The 15,410-nt window shown below is 44.8% G+C and overlaps 1 protein-coding gene across 2 annotated transcripts; it reads right to left on the bottom strand.

The window, feature by feature from the left end:
- Positions 1–1,926: 1,926 nt before the first annotated feature.
- Positions 1,927–15,108, bottom strand: LOC307002910 (fibulin-7). 2 transcript variants are annotated; one of them, XM_079620887.1, is made up of 8 exons: positions 14,873–15,108; positions 12,012–12,171; positions 11,752–11,922; positions 7,323–7,448; positions 6,163–6,333; positions 5,701–5,838; positions 5,492–5,627; positions 1,927–4,608 (listed from the first exon to the last, which is right to left on the bottom strand). In XM_079620887.1, exons 1-8 carry the CDS (start codon positions 14,966–14,968, stop codon positions 4,248–4,250), a joined length of 1,359 nt encoding a protein of 452 aa, XP_079477013.1. In that variant the 5' UTR covers positions 14,969–15,108; the 3' UTR covers positions 1,927–4,247. The 2 variants fall into 2 exon arrangements, with proteins under 2 accessions (XP_079477013.1, XP_079477014.1); XM_079620888.1 differs by lacking the exon at positions 6,163–6,333 and having other exon boundaries at positions 14,873–15,038.
- Positions 15,109–15,410: the final 302 nt, after the last annotated feature.

The following is a 15,410-nucleotide window of genomic DNA, read 5'->3' on the forward strand; positions in this document are numbered from 1 at the left end:
CTATCTCCAGAACAAATGACTTACGGAAATCTGCATTTTCAAAAAGCGAGCACAGGCGCAGTAACCAGCTTTGTCTTTAATGTTTGGAAACTTTTCTCACACTCCGCATCCCACACAGAAGCTAACGGCTTTCTTGCAGAACCACTCAGTCTTGTTACCAATTCATGAAGAGGCCTAGCCAGCTTAGCAAATCCATCAATTAACCGGCGATAATAGCTGGGAAAACCTAAAAATGAAGAAGCTCCAGCAAGTGTACTGGGCAACTCCATTCTTTAACTGCTGCCAGTGTGTCAGGGTCAGTGGCAACCCCCCGCTCACACACTCGGAGCCCGAATACTTCCGCTGCTTCAAATTTGCTCAATTTCATCTTAAGGCCTTCCTGCAGCAATCGCTTAGAGACCTAGAGCTATAATGCTCCTGTACAGAAGAGGAAAATACAGTTATATCATCCATATCATCCATATCGAGAGATATCAGTACAATTATATCATCCTTACGGACTCATACTGAGAGAGAGGAATTCGTCTATAAGGCTGTCTGACTGGTTTATCGTCCTCCGTCGGAGTCTGATGTTTAATCAGAGCTGTACAGCCTATATTGCCCTCAGTAGTGGAAGAAATGACCTGATATTTATTTAATAGCTGCTTTGCCAGTTCTTCCTGTTCAGTGAAGCCTGGTTCACACGGGACGATTTTAAAATTGTCGGCCGATTTTCCAAACCTGAGCGACCCCACACACGGCGATACCGAATCACGGGTCTAACGGTTCTGGTCGTACAGTGTGCGGTGCGCAACCACACGGCAAAATCAACACATCACACACGAACCGATTTGACTCCCGAGCATTCCCAGGTCCCCGGCCTTAAGTCCTTTACAGTAAGGACTGATCAATATGGCAACTAGACAACTGCGAGGTGACGGGTGACTTCTTCTTTATATCACTTCCCAGCCTCGTGCCATCAGGTGTTCTACGAAATTCTGTTAACAATACTTGTTCAATTCCAATTCCAAACCAAAAATGAATTCCACTGCAAACTTAAATTTAATGCAAATTAATAGTTCATGTGTTTTAAAGCATCAATATAGCATAGAGAGTACAAGAGTTGGCTGGGAAGTGATATACAAATAAATAAAAAGTAGAATACATTTTTTAAAAATAAAAACTCCCTGCTAGCCAGTCCGATTCACAACATCCATAAACAAATTGCGCTGGAGGCATACAGTGCACACATGCAGGAGGAACAGCGATCAACTACACCTGCAACACAGCCACCAACCCTGGACTCATTTCCAAGATCAGAATAGGAATGGGTGTGAGTGACCAACGGCCTACACATCCACAATGTCCATGCACAAACCAACATGGAAGTGTTACCGGACAGCACAAGTGTCTGCTCACCCAGAACGCATCTGTGCACCAACAGCACCCTCCCAGACAAAACACTGGACCTCCTCTATAGCCCTGCCTTCAGGTGCCTGCTTAAAACACTCTACCTACCTGGCCACGCCCTGTGTGTGTGTGTGTGTGTGTGTGTGTGTGTGTGTGTGTGTGTGTGTGTGTGTGTGTGTGTGTGTGTGTGTGTGTGTGTGTGTGTGTGTGTGTGTGTGTGTGTGTGTGTGTGTGTGTGTCACTGGATCCTTGTGCTCAATCTTTCTCCCTTCATAGCCATTAAAAATAAGATGTGCGTTCTGACAAAATATATTTCATTAGGTGTTTTAGAGTCATAGAAATTGTGAAATGGATTTAAACGTTACATTTTTCTCTTGCTCTGAGTCGTACATTACGCTCAGGTGATTGGCTTCTGCCTGTAAACTTTTAAACTCGGCAGAGAACAGACAGAATCTTCCACTCTGCTTTCCACCGTTTCTCAGATAGCCAGATTAACTGCTCGATTACACAAGATAATTTAGAGGCAAATTTGAGTAAATTCCAAAAAAAAATGATTTTAATCTCTGGACAGCCCTGGAGACCTGAACACGATTAATGACAAAAAGATGCATGCATTAGACTGAAAAGGTACATCAACAGGTAGATTCTTATAATGTATTGGTATAAGCTAAAAATAAATATTAGCTCAATTTAGAGGATTACTGCGTTTACACTTGGCATTAACATGCGACCTGATCTGGATGTTGTCCACATACACACTGAAACGTGTAAAGGCGCTGCTGATGGGAATGTTCTCAGATCAGTGTGTGCAGGTCCAGAGGGAGTCGAGGACGCATTGCGATCGGATCTCTCTCTATGGAAGGCCAAAAGAGACAAAACGTGTGAAACTGACGCGTTAACACGCATTTACGCGTATATCGATCAGATAAGGGCTATCTAACAAATAATGCATAGTTAAATTATAAAAAAGATGCTTTAGAAATATGCTACAGTGGGAGTGTAGGCTACATGAAAATACTATTTAAAGGAAATGTGTAATTATCCAAACAAAATTTTGTGATTTAGAAAATGGTCATGACTTTCAGAGGCCCATTTAAAATATGCTGTAATTATATGTATATGCCTAGTTTTAACCTATGAAAAGTACATAGTTGTTGAACATGTATTTCACATTAAAAACTGGTATTTACAAGCTTTCTCTGTGTTTGAGCAAGAGCAGCACCAAACCAGTAGGTGGTGCTAATGTCCCAAAAATGTATTTACTCGTTAACACGCAATTTACGCGTTAACACGTCATTGTCTCTTTTGGCCTTCCATACTCAGCCATCATGTCTGCGACGTCATAAGCCCCCACGTGGCCAGATGCAGTTTAGACAAGAAATTAAACTTATTGGAACCTTACAATAAACGTCAATCTTTAATACAGTTTATTTAGACTTACATGATACTGTACGTGTGTGTCATTTTTCATTTTAATTGTGCAACATTATCTGAAGAGGCGATCGCCTGTACAATCACAGTCAGTCATGATCCTAATGAATCTGCTTTGCCAGAGGAATAATCCAAATCCACTTTTTATTTTTTAATGTTTTAAATGTTGAATGTTTTTATTGTTCCAGAATGTTTATTAATCTCCCATTTCTGTCAATATAGTCATCGTACGCTATAACCGTAAACCCCGATGATCGATGACGTGACTTGTTTAACATGTTCAACCCAGTTATTTTTGTATGATCATCTCTGGAAATATTGCTTTGTTCAAAAATAATAATTTGTCTGAAGATTGCAGGAAAGTAAAGTGAGTGAGTGAAAGCAATTAGGACATTGTTTATCATCTTTACTCTTAATCTGGTGTCGTGTCACAGGCCTAATTTAAATATTATGCAGGAAACAGAAATCCGATTGGTTATCCGGATACAGAGGCTTAATGTGACCAAATGTAAACACGCCGTGTCCTGATTGGCTAGCGGTCCGATCTGCTTGATCGCATGTTAATGTCAAGTGTAAACACAGCCAATAACACACACAACAACACACACGACAACAGGGGATTATGGTCCCAGTTGTATTAATTATGTTGTAATGCATAACTATATTCATATGAACATGTCTGGCTTTAAGCAAAGTAATATTAGGTGACACTCCCAGACCAGTTCTGATCCTCTGATTTGATTGGTTCAGCAGTATGTGAGTGAAACCCAGAAAGGAGCGATAATTTTGCGATATTTTCTAAATGTCGATACAAAACTATTGCGAAATGACGGTGTTTCTATTAACCGATGTTATGCGACTAAAACGTGACTTTTCCTCTCGCGATTAATCATTCCAGAAATCATGACGACGGATGTTGGTGGGTTTACTTGTGAGCGGCACATATGTGGAGTTTCTGGGTGTTTCTCCCTCACATCTTCTTCAAACTCTTGATTTTGGCATTTCTTTGTGGTTTAGAATCCAGTATTCACATAATTATTTTGTCTTTCATGAGTTTAAAGAACTCGGTCTCGTCTTCTGTCCAAACGCACCGCACCATCGTCAGGGGACTGTAAATACGCAAAAACTGTTTCTATTGCAGTTTCGCGAAATAGTCCTTTTTCGAATTGCCTGAAAAACCACCTCATGTGAGCATAAAAACTTTTTTGCGATATATGGGAGTTTTTGTGGAATTAACGTGTTTCCATTAGGCGTATTTTCAATTCGCAATTTCAATTTGCGCAATTTGAAGGGTAATGGAAACGCGGCTAATCAAAGCTTGAGACTTTGGCTCTTTTTTTGGGACATTTGTTTGGTGGAGAATCTATGCAAGATGCACACACTACCTAGCCAGATTTCTTCTTGATATCCACTTCTGTAGCTTGACTCTAAAACTCATATGGTGAGACAAAGATGGTGATTTTGGTGATGTATCGGCCCAGCAGTTCTCCGCGCTCCAGCTCGCTCATCTCCACCTGCAGGTCCAGTGTGGCCGGGCCCGGAACCGGACGGGTCAGCAGGAGTTCCCCCGTCTGGCGGTCTGAGCGCCTCACGGTGAAGAACCGGTGAGCTCGTCCTCCCAGCAGAGCGAACCTCAGCGAGTCTCCGATCATCCTCACGGCGGAGACCCGGAACACGACCCGAGGAGCCGAGAGCCCGGACACCACCGACAGGTGATGGTGGGACACGGAGCCGGGCGCCTGAGAGCAGGTCCTGCTGGACCCGGGGCAGGGGTTCCTCTCGCAACGCCTGAGAACACAACAACACTTTCACAGGTTTCTCTTTTTTAAAGGGATAGGTCACCTAAAAATTAAAATTAGTTATATAAAAAAATGTCCTGGCTCTTCCAAGCTTTATAATGGCAGTGAATAGCCGTGTATTTTTTGAAGTGCACTTTTATGATGGACATGTTGTGGCAAAAATTCATCAAACAAACATCACTGCGTAAGGGAGACTCAGAGTCAAATTATAAAAATTATAAGTATTTATTCTTGCAAGAATAGGAGCAGTCTAATACACAGTTGTTACCCTGTGCAGAAGAGTGACACACCCCCAGACAGACTGAACCAGCTTTTATCCTAATCTCCAAGGTCTTCTTCCCCCCCCCAGAGCCATCCTCCCAGTAGTCTTCCATTCAGTAGTTTTCCATAGACCAGGAAGCCATAACACTAGTTTCGATTCGTCACCAGGGCCAACTCCTAAGCCCTCCTTCACCAAATGGCCTTCTGACATCTAGGTCAGAGGTCCTCGTTCGTCTGTTCTCTGGAGTGTCTCTCCCTTCTGCCCTCCCAGGTACATAAAAAGAATCTTCTCACACTAACAAGTGAGAGTCACACATGTGACATTCTTTGAATCATCTATATTTTACTAAAGATCAGTGAATATCATAAAATCGCCACCACAGACAGATGCACTTTTATGGACTTTTATAAACAGAAACAGCCATTCATTGCCATTATAAAGCTTGGAAGAGCCAGGACATTTTTTAATATTCGTTGTATATTGTATTTGTCTGAAAAGAAGAATGTCATACACACCTAGGATGACTTGAGGGTCAGTTAATCATGGGCTAATTACAATTTTTGGGTGAACTATCCCTTTAAATAAAGATGCTTCGTAGACTGTTGCTTACGTTGGAGAGGTTTTGGCGTAGCTGGCGTTCCTCATCTGTGGACACTCCACTTTAACACACTGGAAACCCCCGTAGGTGTTGATGCAGAGCTGCTCACGTGTGCAGTTGTTCTGCCCAGATCCACACTCGTCGATATCTGGAAGGAAAAACAGGATCAGAATCGAGACCGTAGTGTTTCCCAAGAGCATCTTTTGCTGTCACTGAATGACCTTTGCAGTTCCGTCCGTCCCGGGTCAGGTCGTAACCGGCAGGACAGGAGCATCGGTATCCGCCGGCCGTGTTCACACACGTGTGTAAGCAGAGACGGCCCGCCTGCCCCGTGTGGAACAGCTTACACTCGTCTATGTCTAGGAGAAAACATACAGGAACGCGCAGGCTGAATGAAACACGTCATTGGACGGAAGAAGAACATTTGTGTCCCTACTGAAGAGATCAGTATCACTGGTCCCAGAGACAGAGACCAAAACCATCACAAGCTGGTGAAGAATAAAGTGTCCCTGACTAATAGATATGTGGTGTTTGCCATCGAAGACCCGCCGCAAGAATAGCGGGAGAGATTGAGTTTTGAGCTTGACCAGCATGGGTCTCTGTAGAGGGGATTCCAGTCTTTGACCACTAATAAACCGTGTCTCCTCGAGTGTGTTTGGTGACGTGATGCTGAAGAAGCGCACCTGTGCAGACGCTGTGGTCTCGGCCGGAGATGGAGAACCCCGGCTCACAGGTGCAGTGTGTGGTCCCCTGGGTCTGCCTACACCTGGGCTGGCGGAGGAAGGCGGACGAGTGGGACTGAGGGAGCGAGGAGGCTTCGCCGGCCGGGGACGTGTTCATTACGTTCACAAAAACTGCAGAGAGAATCCGATTTCAAGAGCAGGGAAAGTGTCAGTCGTGCACCAGAGACAATCCTTAGGTTTCAGCATGAAGCCTGGTTTATGCTCAACACATCTCAATGCACATGCAAAGAGTGTATAGCAATAATGTTTAATAACGTCAAACAGAATAATGCTCTAAACGAGAATATATTCAAACAATACACTCTGACAGTTTTACTAAAACACAAGTAAAAACTATCTTGCTATCTTGAAACCGTCACAGAACCTTTTTTTAACAATCAAATTAAAATTGCAGCTGTGTGTCAGAGCATGTATATCAGGAACATGTGCGTCTGACTGCACAATATTGAGTCATTTTACTGGAATGTCAGAATCTGGAATTGCAGAACCGCTGCTTGATGTGAACATGACTTCGGATCCGCCACTGACTAGAGGGAATGTTAATTAATAATTAAATAATTAAATTAAAATGTGTTTTTGTGCAAGTACTCAAACAAACAACAACTTGTGAAAACAAACACTTTTGGGATTTTTTAATATCCTTTAAATAATAAGTGTGATCTAAGGTGAAGGTTTATAATGGTTGTACAGCCCAGATGAAGCTGAACATGCCAAATATACTCTCCAACGGCCTCTGTATGAGGGCTATGAATGGATGTTAGCCATATATTTCGACGGGATCATATTTTACCTTTGATGGATCAGCACACATATCTTTAAACGTTTTTTGGCATGTGTACATAAGCTGTAAATTGATTTTCAAGGGCATAACACAACATTTTACAGTTTTGCCAAATTTCACTGACTATATTTTGAGAGCTGGTTTAGGGAGGACAGGTATGTGTCTGTTACAGCAGTTTTGGGCCACTGCATCATTTACAGATGTTTAAACGTGTGTGTCTTATTCATCCGAGGTGCAGTACAGAAGTGTATTCTTTGATAGGCCTGGTAACATCTTTTTATGTCAAAAACGGGGCCTGTAAATGTAAATGCAAACCAACATGTGGGCGTTGGAGAGTCGCAGGAAGGTCCAGCCCAGCCCTGGGCACAGACACAGCTGAACCCCTTCACCTCGTCGGTACAAGATCCTCCGTTGGCACAGGGCGATGACAGACACTCGTCGATATCTGAGAGAGGAGAGGAAGACAGTGAGGTATCAGAGTCTATAAGCAAAACCCTAACCCAGAAGGTAAAGTTGCTGTAAGCGATGTAATTCAGTCCGATTCTCCGAGTGCTGTCACAGATGTGTGTTTCTCGCTGCATCCGCTTCAGGGATTCTCCCTTCCAATGAAGGAAGTCTTGATGCTACACAATATGATGACATTCTCCACTATTCTGTGCTTCAGCAGTTTGGAGACGGTCTTTATCTGCTCAACGCCTCTGCACAAGACAAGTGTTTGACCTCACTGAGCGTGTCTGAGCGGACCTAACCCTTGACCTCACTGAGCGTGTCTGAACGGACCCAACCCTTGACCTCACTGAGCGTGTCTGAGCGGACCTAACCCTTGACCTCACTGAGCGTGTCTGAACGGACCCAACCCTTGACCTCACTGAGCGTGTCTGAACGGACCAAACCCTTGACCTCACTGAGCGTGTCTGAACGGACCTAACCCTTGACCTCACTGAGCGTGTCTGAACGGACCCAACCCTTGACATCACTGAGCGTGTCTGAGCGGACCTAACCCTTGACCTCACTGAGCGTGTCTGAGCGGACCTAACCCTTGACCTCACTGAGCGTGTCTGAACGGACCCAACCCTTGACCTCACTGAGCGTGTCTGAACGGACCAAACCCTTGACCTCACTGAGCGTGTCTGAACGGACCCAACCCTTGACCTCACTGAGCGTGTCTGAACGGACCCAACCCTTGACCTCACTGAGCGTGTCTGAACGGACCCAACCCTTGACCTCACTGAGCGTGTCTGAGCGGACCTAACCCTTGACCTCACTGAGCGTGTCTGAGCGGACCTAACCCTTGACCTCACTGAGCGTGTCTGAACGGACCTAACCCTTGACCTCACTGAGCGTGTCTGAACGGACCCAACCCTTGACCTCACTGAGCGTGTCTGAACGGACCTAACCCTTGACCTCACTGAGCGTGTCTGAACGGACCCAACCCTTGACCTCACTGAGCGTGTCTGAACGGACCTAACCCTTGACCTCACTGAGCGTGTCTGAACGGACCTAACCCTTGACCTCACTGAGCGTGTCTGAACGGACCTAACCCTTGACCTCACTGAGCGTGTCTGAACGGACCTAACCCTTGACCTCACTGAGCGTGTCTGAACGGACCCAACCCTTGACCTCACTGAGCGTGTCTGAACGGACCTAACCCTTGACCTCACTGAGCGTGTCTGAACGGACCTAACCCTTGACCTCACTGAGCGTGTCTGAACGGACCCAACCCTTGACCTCACTGAGCGTGTCTGAACGGACCCAACCCTTGACCTCACTGAGCGTGTCTGAACGGACCCAACCCTTGACCTCACTGAGCGTGTCTGAACGGACCCAACCCTTGACCTCACTGAGCGTGTCTGAACGGACCTAACCCTTGACCTCACTGAGCGTGTCTGAACGGACCTAACCCTTGACCTCACTGAGCGTGTCTGAACGGACCAAACCCTTGACCTCACTGAGCGTGTCTGAGCGGACCTAACCCTTGACCTCACTGAGCGTGTCTGAACGGACCCAACCCTTGACCTCACTGAGCGTGTCTGAATGGACCCAACCCTTGACCTCACTGAGCGTGTCTGAACGGACCTAACCCTTGACCTCACTGAGCGTGTCTGAACGGACCCAACCCTTGACCTCACTGAGCGTGTCTGAGCGGACCTAACCCTTGACCTCACTGAGCGTGTCTGAACGGACCCAACCCTTGACCTCACTGAGCGTGTCTGAACGGACCCAACCCTTGACCTCACTGAGCGTGTCTGAACGGACCCAACCCTTGACCTCACTGAGCGTGTCTGAACGGACCCAACCCTTGACCTCACTGAGCGTGTCTGAGCGGACCTAACCCTTGACCTCACTGAGCGTGTCTGAACGGACCTAACCCTTGACCTCACTGAGCGTGTCTGAACGGACCAAACCCTTGACCTCACTGAGCGTGTCTGAACGGACCCAACCCTTGACCTCACTGAGCGTGTCTGAACGGACCAAACCCTTGACCTCACTGAGCGTGTCTGAACGGACCAAACCCTTGACCTCACTGAGCGTGTCTGAACGGACCAAACCCTTGACCTCACTGAGCGTGTCTGAACGGACCCAACCCTTGACCTCACTGAGCGTGTCTGAACGGACCTAACCCTTGACCTCACTGAGCGTGTCTGAACGGACCCAACCCTTGACCTCACTGAGCGTGTCTGAACGGACCAAACCCTTGACCTCACTGAGCGTGTCTGAACGGACCCAACCCTTGACCTCACTGAGCGTGTCTGAACGGACCCAACCCTTGACCTCACTGAGCGTGTCTGAACGGACCCAACCCTTGACCTCACTGAGCGTGTCTGAACGGACCCAACCCTTGACCTCACTGAGCGTGTCTGAACAGACCTAACCCTTGACCTCACTGAGCGTGTCTGAACAGACCCAACCCTTGACCTCACTGAGCGTGTCTGAACGGACCCAACCCTTGACCTCACTGAGCGTGTCTGAGCGGACCTAACCCTTGACCTCACTGAGCGTGTCTGAACGGACCTAACCCTTGACCTCACTGAGCGTGTCTGAACGGACCTAACCCTTGACCTCACTGAGCGTGTCTGAACGGACCCAACCCTTGACCTCACTGAGCGTGTCTGAACGGACCCAACCCTTGACCTCACTGAGCGTGTCTGAACGGACCCAACCCTTGACCTCACTGAGCGTGTCTGAACGGACCCAACCCTTGACCTCACTGAGCGTGTCTGAACGGACCAAACCCTTGACCTCACTGAGCGTGTCTGAACGGACCTAACCCTTGACCTCACTGAGCGTGTCTGAACGGACCAAACCCTTGACCTCACTGAGCGTGTCTGAACGGACCCAACCCTTGACCTCACTGAGCGTGTCTGAACGGACCAAACCCTTGACCTCACTGAGCGTGTCTGAACGGACCAAACCCTTGACCTCACTGAGCGTGTCTGAACGGACCTAACCCTTGACCTCACTGAGCGTGTCTGAACGGACCAAACCCTTGACCTCACTGAGCGTGTCTGAACGGACCTAACCCTTGACCTCACTGAGCGTGTCTGAACGGACCAAACCCTTGCTCAACATCCAGTGGAGGAATGGAAGTGGTTGTGCAGTAAAGACAGGAATTCATGCTTTTGAACTGAAATATTCCACAGTCAGGCCTCACTCATCTCATCATCTCTTGCTTATCGCTGATCTCTATGGTGTTTAGGGGTTCAGGTCTGGGCTTTGTGTAGTAACCCGTATCTATATGGACCTCGTTTTGTGCACGACAGAATTAACATGTTGGAAAAGCAAAGACTCTCAACAATCTGCTGGAACGAAGTTGAAATCACAGAATGCTGAACTCTAGACCTGTCCACGTGCTTTTGTTAATATTTTGTATCTGTCAGGTAGTGGCAACAGTTTGTCCATTGAAAACATGCTAACAGCACCTTTAAATACAAATGTAAAGATTTATATAAAACTATATAGAATGTGCAATTCGAGAAGTTTACAGGTTTTCAAGAGAAAGCTTCTCTAGTCTGGAACAGGAATAGTTGTGATGAGAAGATGGAAGGTTTCCACCAGCCGTTTGTAAGATCTTAAATTCAAACTAGGGTTCAAAAAGAGACGTTCAATATACTACTCAGTCTGTAGAACGCAGTGATTAAAGGGTATTTAAATAGATTATCACAAGAAAATAACACTTATTAACTCGGAAACTCGGTGGTTTCCCGGTCTCAGAAGCGTTAGCACTGTTAAGACCCTGATCTTCTTCATGTCCTTCACTGCCTCCATCGTCTGACTGATCATTACCACGTCTGCTCACTAAAGTCAAGTCCACTTACCTGTGTTAAACAGGGGTTCGGGTCTTATAGGTTAGTCAAGTTCATACAAGACTCTGTAAATGATTTCTGTTAGGACTTCACTTTGTGTTGGCACGCTGGAAGAGAAGCTCCACTAACCCACTGCAGGAAAGCTGGAAGCACACATCTCTAGAATGCCATTGTTTAGCATTGAGATGTTTTCAGTGGAGTTACTTCAAGAGCCAAACATGTTCATTAGAAGCAGATGTATCGCATTTGGCCAAATAGTGTTTCAACTTGAGATGGCATTTAAAGACATTATTTTATATTCTTTCAGATATTTTTACAACTACATAAAATACCAACTGGAAAATGCACCTGGCTTCCTAGCATGAGCCGTTTCCTCACACAGACTGAGAGGACTAACCCGAGACCGGTCTGAGGAGGTTTAGAGGAGTGTGTGAGTGTGGACACCTTTGCAGACGGCCGGATGTCCGCTCCAGCTGAGCGAGTCTTTGCACTGCCTCGTCTCGGAGCCCAGCAGCTCGAAGCCCGCGTCACAGATGAAGTGCACTTCATGGCCGGCGAACAGAGTCTTCCCCAGCTTTCTGCCATTCACAGGAGGCTCCAGGTCCGGGCAAGTGTCTGGGCAAGACAACACACAGTGTGGACGCTTTCAACTAAACGAAGCCTGTGTGCCTCGTGGTGTTCAGTTTGAACTGTCGTTTACTTACAGTTCTTTGGTTTAGCGGGCCGGCGTGCAACACTGTCCTGCAGGAGGTGCAGTTTCTTCCTCAAAGCACGAAGACTCTGCAAGTATGAGGATTCCTGTGATGAAAGCAGTTTGTGAGCCTGTTGAATTGAGTTCTGTAGGTCTCGCTTACCGGGACAGTCCTAAAAAAACACACGGTCGCAGAAGTGAGTGTTTCGGCATAACATGTTCAGATCCACACGGTAGCGTCCAGTACGGGACACACAGGCTGTAAAGGCTAAAAGAGATCAGGCATTATATTTCATAAAGGATCCACTAGTGTCTGTGGAGTCAGAACCGGACCTCTGCTTATCATAGCAAAGAAACCTCATAGAGATTGGACGACGCAAACGACTTAGAAAGGACTAAACTTTATTCACTCTTAAACAGACAAATAAGGCCTTTTTACTCCTATCATCATACATAACCACTTGAGAATGAATGGAAATGTGTAAACATGATATAGTTTGTAATATTTTGCCTGTGTATTAAGACAATCTGTAGATCTACTTGTTAATCAGTATTTCAGGCGAACCGTGTTTAGTGTAATTCTCCCTGAATGTTACTGTGCGTTACTAACTCCTGTAACTCTGCTCATAGTAATATTATAAGAATATTGAAACTTTGACCCATGACCTCCCTCGCCTCCTGTTTAAAGATCCGTGTCTAAGAACACAAAGGTTCAGATTCGGGTCTTGTCATTCATCAGACCGGTTCTGTGTCCTCAACACAACGTCCAGCAAAGATCCTCTAAAGCCTCAACAAACTGGATCAGGACATTCTCCTTTAAACGATCGAGAAGTCAAGTATCAAGCTAGTCTGATAAAAGTATGACCTAATTAATTAAGTAAGCAGACAGTACTAATACTCTAATGACTGCTAGTTGTTCCTCATGTCTAAGATGGACTGTCAACATGTTACCTGCACATTTCAAACCGGTCATAATGTTACACAGGCTGTCCAATGTCCAAAACATTGCATTGTGCATTCTGTGTGAACACATTCAATGACATTAATCATAAATATCAACAAGAAACGACAGTAAAGGTAATAGTGAAGCACATAACCCTTCAGCTGCAGTGTTCCTCGCCTGGCTGACTGTGAAGAGCAGAAGAATGATTGATAACTCCTTATATATTCTCTATACGTCTCGTATAGATGAATTTGTCCACAGGTTCTCATTACATACATAGAGTAATGACAAATCTGATAACACGGTCTGGAAAAGTGGTATAGGACCCTAGAAAGAGTGTCTGAATGATGAAGAAATATTAGATGGTTCATGTTCATGTCAATGGATCTCGTTATCATGAAACTTTTATGATCTAAGCATGAAATATTGCTTGTCTTTTTCCTTAAAACCATTCAGTCAGAGTGACGCTACAGTTACTCAATTGACATCTCAGATGCAATGTATGTCTGCATTGCATTTTGAAATGGTAATAGCCTACATTTATAATATTTATGATGTAAATATTTCAAATGTAAACACACAATCTGCCGATCTGTCTGTCCATCCATCAACCAATACACCCTGTATAACCTATACATTTATTTTTATCTAAAAACTTCTAAAAATCATTTTAAAATGTGCCAAGTCAATGTCAAAGATTGTATGTCCCTCGTTTCTTTTTCAGTCCACAATCACAGACACGGCACACACGCCGCTCTGATGAGGTCATGTGGAGCCCGTGACCTCTGACCTCTGACCTCTGTGGGATTATGGTTATGAAGTCGGACCGCTCGAATGTCCAGTCCGTTTACAAAGCTGCACATTCAATGCATGGCAGGAGGACAGTAATGTGGCTGGTTCTTCATCTTGTGGATTGTCTTTATTATGACCTTGAAATACTTTGAGATCCTACCAAACCCTCTAAGGTTTGAGTTCTGGAGCACAAGCAAAGTATTGTGTATTTTATTTTGATAATCAACAAACTCATGTGAACATTTAATTCTTTACCATGAATTAAATGTTCGTCATGGTGTCTATGGTGTCACGTTAGTCATGGTGACGATCAACTGTAGCTTATATGTAAGATGATGCTTCCCTCTCATTGGCTGGTGCCGAGGGGAAGGCACTATGTTTCCCTTTTTCATGTCATGTTTTCATCTTGCAAGACTTATGTAAGCAGGATCAATGTTTGAGCGCTGTGAAGCGCCTGGCCAGTGCTGGAGACGCGTGAGCAGGACACTGAACAGAAGCTGTTGATGTTCGCTTAACAGGGTTCTCTTTAAGAGTGCATCAACACCTCCATGTTGTTTATCCACTAACCCTGTGAATAGAGTGGTTGTGTAGACTAGATTAGAAATGTGCAACACAGTAAGCCTACAGTCTCTCAGACTGAAAGATTTTTCGAGATTGTATATTGCCATTATGTCAAAGACATGAACTTAAAAATATATGGACTCATTTTTGTATATTTTATCATCCAAGAAACAAATCTGGACTGGTGCTGCTGTTAGGCTTCCTACAAACCCAGATACAAGCAGATGCATTTACAATCAAATATACTTTTGCAGTAGCTTATGAATAATTGGATACCATCATCATCTCGTTCTGCATTATAATAATAAAAGAGTGGCCAAAATACAAAGACGTACACATGCGTTCAGCTCTGGCCCTTGACCCACTCTGAACTCTGAACGCACTCCTTTGTCCTGAAACGAGACTTCAGCAACTGAGTTTATCCGTGTCTGCTGAGACACATCTGTTGGCTTCAGTGAGTATCACTGTCAACTCCAACTCTCTGCTCTTATTCAGGTTACAGAATCTTCAATTACACAAAAACAAAGCACTAGTTTTCTATTATTTATCGAATAGCCTACTTAATAAATATAACTCACCTGAGCCAGCATTGTATAAACTTGACAGATAAATATTGAAAGGAGTATAGAGTATCTTCGGTTCATCGTCTTCATTGAATCGTTGAGTGGATACATTAATTATGTTGATAAATGCCTTTGTGTAGTGGATTCTGTCAGGAAAATGCTGTGTATCTGTTGAGCTCCAGATTCGTTACCGGCTCAGCATTAAAACCCTCAGAATGAGACGGCTTCTGCAAGAGGATCTCTGAAAGCACTGGGAGTTTCCCCAGAAACCACAGGTCAGTCGCTGTATTCACTGGACGGACGGAAGTTGTGAAATCAGTTTCTTTACTTGTGTTTCCCATAGTTAGAGTCAACTCTAAAATGATTCATTACTCAGGCCCACAGTCAGAAATTATACATGCATATTTTATATCTGTATCTAGTAATTAAAAAATAAATACATTTAGAAAAATACTCTGATAACCCTTTTATAGTAGCCTTTCCCTTTTTAAGAAAAAAAAAACACATAACAAAAGATAACAATATACTTTCAGAACAATCAGGACTGTGGTAT

The sequence above is a fragment of the Phoxinus phoxinus genome (genome assembly GCF_949152265.1).
Source record: "Phoxinus phoxinus genome assembly, chromosome: 8".
Taxonomy (NCBI): Eukaryota; Metazoa; Chordata; class Actinopteri; order Cypriniformes; family Leuciscidae; genus Phoxinus; species Phoxinus phoxinus.

What these genes read in the sequence shown, in the direction of transcription:
- LOC307002910 (XM_079620887.1), bottom strand. Translation starts at nt 14,968, where the DNA reads ATGTATCCACTCAACGATTCAATGAAGACGATGAACCGAAGATACTCT. An exon ending in GGACGGACGGAACTGCAAAG is followed by an intron (nt 5,628 to 5,700) that starts GTCATTCAGTGA and finishes TTTTCCTTCCAG; the next exon opens with ATATCGACGAGTGTGGATCT. An exon ending in TACGCCAAAACCTCTCCAAC is followed by an intron (nt 4,609 to 5,491) that starts GTAAGCAACAGT and finishes TTGTGTTCTCAG; the next exon opens with GCGTTGCGAGAGGAACCCCT.